This window comes from Echinococcus granulosus (assembly GCF_000524195.1).
Source record: "Echinococcus granulosus chromosome Unknown EG_S00128, whole genome shotgun sequence".
Lineage (NCBI taxonomy): Eukaryota > Metazoa > Platyhelminthes > Cestoda > Cyclophyllidea > Taeniidae > Echinococcus > Echinococcus granulosus.
The window spans coordinates 15228-23936 of record NW_020170508.1 but is presented as its reverse complement, the minus strand read 5'-3'; the positions used below and the strand labels follow the sequence as shown (position 1 = coordinate 23936).

Below are 8709 nucleotides of genomic sequence, written 5' to 3'. Positions count from 1 at the left end.
TCCATCCATCCATCCATCCATCCATCTATCCATCCATCCATCCCTTATCCTTTCTCAATCCATCTATTGACAAGTGTGTATTTTTTAATACGTTAATGTTACTTTTAAGCACAAGTAGCATATCTAGGTTACCGAATGAATGGTTACGTCCTGAAACTCAGTTTCATATTTGTGTATATAGATCAAGAAATTCTTAGTCGATCAACGTATAAATTAGCTCAATGCTAGTAAATAGCACCAGCTCAGCTTCATCTTTCCAGTGAGGGAATGTTCGTGCCCATTCATAATGGAATCACCACTCAATATGAGTCGTCTTCCAATTTTAAGTCATCATGCTCTGTAGGCAAGACAGGTGTTGGGATTGGCGGGATAAATAATTTCATTAGTCTCGAGGAGGTCAATTTAGCCAAGGGCTGGCCAGACACATCGCCATTTGCAAAGTTAGTAATAAAAACACACTACTGGCTGCTGCGTACTTCCCTTCCAATTCTTCCTTTCCTCATTCGTTCATTAAATAATAATTTCTAAAAAATAAACACCAACACACCTTCTCATTCATCCCCTGTCCATTGGAACGTCTAGAAATTCACACGAGCCTGATAATTTAGGCTCTAATCTTTTGGCTGGGCTATTATTTTTAAAAAGTGCATTTATATACTACTACTCTTAAATACGCAATTTATGACTAGACATTAAAAAAAATTATTAAAAAGTAGAGTAAATTGCATATCAAAACTTCTCAAAGCCAAGTTGAATGAAGCAAAACAGATGGGTGGAAAGATTGGATCTTCTGCCTTGTCAAAACTTCATGATAGCGAAGGTCAATCATCAGATTTTCGGATGCCCTCGTTGTTCATTTGCTATCCTTAACAAAATACCTGCCATACAAAAACCTGCATTGTTTTGCCAAAAAATTCCTTCCTAGCATACTTTTTCTTTCCAGAGTTTACCTCTTTGAAGAGAAGTTTTGATTGTAATTTAATTAAACTACTTACAAGTTCGCATCTGACCTAGATGTACTTTGCAGTAACGTACTTTACCTAACCTTGTGATTTGCATCAATTACCACGTCTAAAGCCTCGAGACGGCACTCAATAAGGCTTAATTTCTTAATCCAATCAAACAAGCACTCGGGAATAGCAAATATAACGGAAAGGGTACTTTCGTTTAAAGCCAGGTGACCACACTGCTAAGTCGCGATGATCAAGATCGCTCTTCCAGCTCTCATACTGCTTTGCGTTGCCAGTCTTAATCAAGGTAAGTGATGAAGCTTTCTTGTGGCCTGTCGAAGCTTTCGTTGCTCCTCACCTCACCTCCATCCAGTGAAGTGTCTATTGGACTCACCAGTCACCACTAGGGTCCAATTATGGTAGAACGAAGTCAGACTTCTCTGTACTTGCAGGCCTTTTAATGCAGCGCCTCTGTCTTGACAGAGTATTGCCGTGTTGTAATTACTACATCCCATGCTTTGATCTTCAATTTCGCCCTTAAGCAAGTGATATGGAGGGGGCCATGAGGTACTTACTTACCCTTGGTGAATGACGTATTGTCGACCTCATGAGTTGACTGCCTAAAATCACTAGACATATATCAGTGGAGCCTAATCTGTAGGGTCCCTCTATGGGTTATTTTGACAGGCCACAAACTTATCATTTTATTGGTGATATCTGGGGCAGGTATGGGTTGCCAGCAAGAAAGGCAGATGCTAAGAAGGGTACATGCCAAGTGCAAAATGTAGATTAGATCTTTGGATCCATAATACTAAGGCCCATTCAATGCCCATCTACTTCCATGCATTTGCGAGTATTTCAGGTGCATCTTTCATACTGCTAACTCTCATCAATACAGCTTAAATCACAAATTTGTAAAATTGAAGTAAATACGATGTAATCTGTTGTTTTTTAGGTGTAAAGAAGAGATGCAGGTTACCAATTGCGGAAGGAAACTGCACCGACTACACCAGAGTTTGGGGCTACGATAACTCAAGAAATACTTGTGTGTCGTTCACCTACGGCGGTTGTGGAGGCAATGCAAATCGGTTCCGGTATAAGATTAAATGCATGACCGCCTGTGTTAAGCATTATAAAAAGAGGAAAGCGAGGAAGAGGTGGAGAAAGGCAAGGAAGAAAATTTTCCAATGTGTACGTAGACCATAGTGAAGATGCATGCTTTCCAGTGGGTACAAATAAAGTGAACCCGGAGTTATCCAAAATTAGTCGTGTCTTTTCCTACCCACTCTAAGGAATTCAACTACAACCGTAATAACGAAGTGTTCACTGAAAAAATCTCGCAGCACCTCCGTTTGTCAAGCACTGCATATTTAACCGAGCAATCTAAATGAATAGCACATCGGAGATGCCAAATGTGTACCCCATCACAAATCCACTTTCAGCCATTTTACGAGAAATGTCTTGAATGCCATTATACCCTACTATGAATGACAATGACATCTACTAACCCCCCTAACACGGAGTAAGTGTAGCCCATGAAATACCTTACACCGAGTAGATGTGACACCTCAGACATATTTTTGAAAGAGGACAAAAGATTTGAACCAACATTTACATGGAATCCCTACACATGCAAATATAGACGCCATCTCCGTCAACATCCTCATTGAGCTCAAAGAGTAAAGCGTGAACACTTCCATTTGACTAAAGAAACGATGGTCTTTATCAAACCTTTCCATAAATACTTTTCAAATATCAGCAATATTCTCTACGTCTGGGATTGTGGGGTGTCTGTACTGAGACAAGAAAAGATGGCCAAGACGTGGCCAGGTCCTGCTTACGATACAAAAAAGGAAGACAAAAAAGGATAACCCATTAAATTTGAAATCAAGAAAGGCCAGAAGGAAGACAGTGTAGGAGGTAGACATTGAGCCATGGTGAAGAAATGCCGGAAGCCGTGTTCTCATTTGCAATTACGTGGATAAAACAGGAAAGAGGAGGGCCCCACCAAGGATGGAAAATGTAGTGATGATGGAAGTACCGAGGATCTGCAGGGATGCTATGTTTCTAATTTATTTATTTGCTTTTTTTGGATAAAGTACATTAAAAAGCCGAATGCTTTAGCTTTCTTCGTCCGACAGTCAATTTTTACGCTTAATGTACAGGTCTTTGAGTAAATTATATAAATCCTCCACATTCGTGAATGCATCCCGAGGCCTCACCTTGAATAACACAAAACAGATGCCTTTGTCTGGTTGAGATGTTCATGGTCAGCTTCATAGGTCTTCGAAGCAGATACCCTTCTGCGTGGCATTCGGCTAATCTGCATGCATATGACTTCCCTATAACACCAATGAATGTGGCAAAGCTGTTGAATCAGGTGAAGGATTTAAGGGACATCTTAAAATGCTGTCGCCATTGTAGCGCTTGAGTTACTTCTAGCAATTTTAAAAGGCACACGGAGGGAAAGCAGTTCACCATAAAAGTTCAGAAGGGAAGGGAGACCAGTGACTGGCATAGCAGGGAACATAGGTGGTGCTGCATGTCATCGCTGTGGAAATAGATTTGCGGAAGTCGGACAAGGGACAGGTAAACATGATATTTTAAAGACCAAATGATAAGCAAAGAGATGGGTACTTTTTCAACACTTTCAATTATGCACCTCGAAAAATACTGCTATCATTCATGTGGCCCAGTCCTGATCGGGATTACCATCACCTGCCAGAATGGAATACCTTGGCCCAATGCATTGTTTGCACTAACGGACCACCATCTTGTTAAACTACAAAACACTTTCTTTGACGTTGCAACCGGTTTGAATGCAAGCCACCTAGCTAAGTGCCTAGTTCAAGATCAAATTTCTTCACCATAGAAAAAATAGAACAGGTCTGATGAAGTAATGACGATACATCTTTGAAGCGCAGATAGCAAAACCAAGAAAATGAGGTGGTGGGGATACGGAGCCGCCTAATATTCTCATACACAATCCAGTCTCCCTTAATCGATGTTGTTAAAGTACGCGCATTAATGGACTTTGATGGGCTTGAGGCGGTGGAACTTGCCAACGCAACCACCGTAGACGAATATGGCCTAAGGGGCCGCATTCAACTAGTTACAATAGCAGCTATAGTGAGCGCACAACTACTGACGCACAGAGAAGCGTTTCAAAGAGTAGGTGGCTAAGGCATGGATACATGGATGGCTGTATACGCGAGTGAACGCATAGCTGCATGGGTGGATGGGAGGATAGATGGGTGGATACCGGTTGGGTGGCGTCATCAACCGCGTTTTCAAGACTTTTCAAAGACAAAGGTTAATCATCTAATTTTGGCGTACCATCATTGTTTGTTTGTTATCTTCCATAAGATGCTACACAAAATTCAACAGTCGTATGAAACCTTGCATTGTTTTGCCAAGAATTTCCCGCCTACCACGTTTTCTCTTTCCATAATTTACCGCCTTGTGAAGAGATTTAGGTGATCATTCAGCAAGACAGCTTTCAAGCTTGCATGCAACATGGCTGTACTTTTTTCGTAAAATACTTTCTTCTAACCTTGTGATTTGCATCCATTATCATGATTACGACCGAGAGAAAGCACTCCGTGTAGCCAATTCTCTTGGACCAATCAAATGGACACTCGTGAATTGCGAAAATAACGAGATGGATGTTTTAGCATAAATCCATTTGACTACACTGCTGGATCGCGATGACCATGCTTGCTCTTCCAGCTCTCATGCTACTTTGTGTTGCCAGCCTCATTCAAGGTGAGTGCAGAAGTTTTCTCGTATCTTGTTGGTTCTTTCCTTTCTCTTCTCTTCACTACATCCCGATTGAGTGGCGTGCACTAGATTAACCGATCTCCAGCGACCACTCGAGTTCTATCATAATGGAGTGAAATCAGCCTTCTCTGTGCTCGTAGTTCTACCAGTGCAGTATTACCACTTTGAAAGAGTAGTTCTACCTACTCTCTTCTACTCTCCAGGCCCTAATTTCTCCATTCTTCCTTGGGGGAGTAATAATAAGGAAGAGCATGAGGCACTTATTCTAGGTGAATGGCGTATTGACAACGTTACGAAGAGATTGCCTTAAACCAGCAAACTCGTGTTTCCAAAGGCTAATCAGTAGACTGCAGCTGACAGATTACCCACTTACCATTTTGGTAGAGACTTCGAAAGCAGACATGGGAGAAATATTTTAGTGACATATTATAGAAGGCAGAAGTTGTAGGTACTATGAGGGCAGCGTCTTTGAATTCAAAATATTAAGCTCTGTTTAATGTTTATCCACTTCGTTTCATTCGAGAGCACTGAAGGTGCATTTTTAATGCTGCTGGTACACCTAAGGCTTCTTGATCTTCCACATAACTTTAGTCCGTAATCAGTGAGACTTAAATTCTCATGATGGAATTCGCTTGGATTTCAGGCAAAAGCGAGTACTGCAAGCAACCGATTGTAAAAGGAACTTGTGGATCCCGATTAGTGTCGTGGGCTTATAATGCTGCAACGGATCGTTGCGTGCGTTTCATCTACAGTGGTTGCGGAGGCAACGACAACCGGTTCAGAACTAGTGGGATATGCAAACGCGCCTGCATTGATCTTCCAGAAAAGAAGAGGAAAAAAAAATAAATTCTTTTTGATTCGAGGTTAACTTGAAAAAGTATGTTTTTCAATAAAACAAGCAAAGTGAGCCTGGGGTCATCAAATTCTTTGCCTATTTTTCCCATCTAAGCTAAATTTTTATTTGACTGACATTTTCCTCTCCTTCGTGAAATTCATCCATCCAATATCCACCCACTTATCCATCCATCCGCAAAACTAAAAGTGACCATAAAAGCCCAACGAGGCAGTTTTTAGCTAAATTTAGGGTGCTGATAAGAATTTTGTGGCATCTTTGCTAGTTGTTGGTTATCTCGGTACGCTTGTCTACGCCCGATCAGTTAGCAAAATTTCTGGTAATGGGAGACCGATTTGGTGCTGCCAGAAGAGCAGATAGACTGTCAAATACAATGCTTCAAAAAACTATTCATTTATTCATTTTGAAAGCATTAGATTAAAAAGCTAGTTGTGTTAGCTTTCTTCATCCAAACCATCAAATTTTCATATCGGATGGATAAGTCTTCAAGTAATTTATGCGAATACTCCACAATATGACTCGCTTTGAAACGAAAGGTCCATCACACATGACGGACGGACGAAAACTTGTCAAGTTGGTGGTCACTTTGTCTGGTTTAGGTTCACAGCCCTCCCTTCTACGCAATTACTGATGGACCTACATATGTAAGGGCCTTCCTTCAAGCTAAGGTGAACGTGCTCACATTTTCGGATGGAGTAAAGAATCCAGGGCTTATCTTACAACACTGTCACCTTAGTAGCGCTTGATTTACTTCCAACAATGTTGGAAGACGCAAAAGGGGGAATTAGTTCACCTTGAAAGTGAAAAAAGGACGTAGTAGACTACATGGGCGGCGTCGCTTGTCATCATTGTGGAGGTGGGTTAGAGGGAGTCCGACAGGGTGTAGGTAAACGTGCTAATTTTCAAGACCAAATGATAATCAAGGAGATGAGCACTTTTTAAAACAGTTGTTTTTAACTTTCGATGATGCACCTCGGAAACTACTGTGGTCATTCATGTGGTCAAGCCCCGATCGAAATCACCGGAATCTGCCAGAAGGGAATGCCTCTATAAAATGCATTGTTTGCACTAACGGACCACCATCTTACAAAAAATAAAAAAACACCTCCTTTGTTGTTGTGACTGATTTGACTGAAAGTCACCTCTTGGAATGCTTAGTTCAATGTAGACTTCCTTCAGCAGAGATTAGAAATACAGAAAGTTCGATGAGGTGCTGGCATAGAAAATGAGGTGCTGGAGATGTCATGACTTTGACTAATGGCACTTATCATTCGGCCACCTAACACCCAATGACCGAGTAAATGTGATTCAGTTAGAAAACACAAACAAAGAGACACTCAATAAGATCGGTTGTATTAAATAGCGTGAGAAACAGAAACATGAGAACAAGATGGTATGCCTAGGACTCATCATTCAGATGATATGCAGTGTCCATCGATGTAATGATGGAATGTTGGCGGCCTGGCTTCGACACCCATTACCTCGGTGCCTTATAAGAGGGTCAGAATTTTGGAATTACTACTGTTGCCACACGGTGGCTGAGCTTTTTGTCATTGGCGTTGCCATTAGCTCCATGCTCGAGTTCCTTCTGTGGATGCTACCTGAAAATTGAGCTTGAGAGTGGCCTGATTAGTCAAGATACGAAGGGCTCCTAGGATCTAGCAGCAGTAATCGAACCACAATTCCTCTGTCGTCATTTTTTACTACAAGAACGTCATGTGATTCACCAAACAACTAGTGACTGACTGTGATATGAGCAACCAATGATGCGAGCAAGTAGCGGAAACACCCCTTTAAGAAGAATTAACAAAAAATTGGGCGCACTCTGTGCTTAAAAGACTCATCTCCATGCACATCTTGAGTTAAAAGGCAAGGAACGATTTCCGTGCAGCCAGTGGGTAGACGTACTTTGCCCCACGGCTTGGTACCTGCTCCTTCCGAATGACCGGCTTCGACAGAATTAACTCTTATGTGCATAACGTGACCGCTTCAGATGGTAGACCATTCACAGAAATTCACGCAATATGCACTCTATGCTTTTTCATTTTCCAGAAGGATGCAAAATACTTTCTGTGGATATCTCAAATTCCTATTAAAAGATTTCCGCAACAGTTTTTTACTCGAAGAGATCTCACGCACCGTCATCAGCTACATTTTGAGGTCGAATGGATCGTCTGGCTTCATGCAGTACCATGGCGGTAGGGGATCAACGGCACCTATCGACTGTCAACTGTAGAGAATTGAGTATTTCCAACGCTGTGAGATCGGTTACCTTCTACCCTCTACCTTCTCTTCTTTTGCAAAGAGAGTTTGAAACCTAAATCAGTATCGCATCTGACTTCCTACCTTTGAGTAGTTCTTCCACTTTCCTCCTGCCGCGTCCATTGATGCTAAGACAATGCTCATGTTATCTAGACACCAATCCGAGGTGAGAATTGTTTATCTTCCCCAAACTCGGAGATCGTGTTTGCAAAGGTCACCTCCTATTGTTGACCGTAAAACCTTCCCAATATACACGCTTCGTTTATATTTTTGTATCCATCGACATTAGTGCAGACTTCACCCAATTGTCTTTCGTAACCTGACAAATTGAGTTTCATTACAAATGTGGATCAGGCCTGAGCGGAGCGCCTGCTAACGCACATCAGCAATAGACGATTAAACACGGTACATTCTTCATAAGTGGTGACAATTTCTGATCAACGCACTTTCTACATGATGTGCAGCATCTCATGCAACATCAAAATGCCATCGGTTCAGATGGGTCCAAGGCGATCAGCAAGGCGGTTTGGTATGCGCGATTGAACGGTTGGGAGGACATGATACGCTGGATAATGTGGAAGGACATGTGAAGCAGTTTGCTCACATATCCATGATTGTCAAGTTCGTTATCAAAGCGCAGTCTATTCCTTTTTACCGTCTAAATTGATGGTTTTCCGTTTATTGAAACGAATTAGTTCCACCTAAGCACGGTTAAAATAAGGATGACTAAAATCTAAAAATTGTGTTATAGAGAACTAAAAAATAAACGTGGTAACTTCCTCCTTCTTTACCGATGTCCCACCCTTTAGCAGTCCAATTTGAAACATAATTGTTTGGCAGCTTCATGAGTTTGTACCCCAAATA

At 41.6% G+C, this 8709-nt stretch overlaps 2 protein-coding genes across 2 annotated transcripts; both read left to right on the top strand. All coding sequences in view use genetic code 11, as the record gives it.

The window, feature by feature from the left end:
- Nucleotides 1-1199: 1199 nt before the first annotated feature.
- EGR_09008 (hypothetical protein) lies at nt 1200-2156 on the top strand (the record flags this gene model as incomplete). Its single annotated transcript, XM_024498257.1, has 2 exons — nt 1200-1257; nt 1906-2156. The coding sequence occupies 2 exons, from the start codon at nt 1200-1202 to the stop codon at nt 2154-2156; spliced, it is 309 nt and encodes a 102-aa protein (XP_024347312.1).
- A 2501-nt stretch (nt 2157-4657) lies between these two features.
- On the top strand, nt 4658-5576 carry EGR_09007 (Collagen alpha-3(VI) chain; the record flags this gene model as incomplete). Its single annotated transcript, XM_024498256.1, has 2 exons — nt 4658-4715; nt 5374-5576. The coding sequence occupies 2 exons, from the start codon at nt 4658-4660 to the stop codon at nt 5574-5576; spliced, it is 261 nt and encodes an 86-aa protein (XP_024347311.1).
- Nucleotides 5577-8709: the final 3133 nt, after the last annotated feature.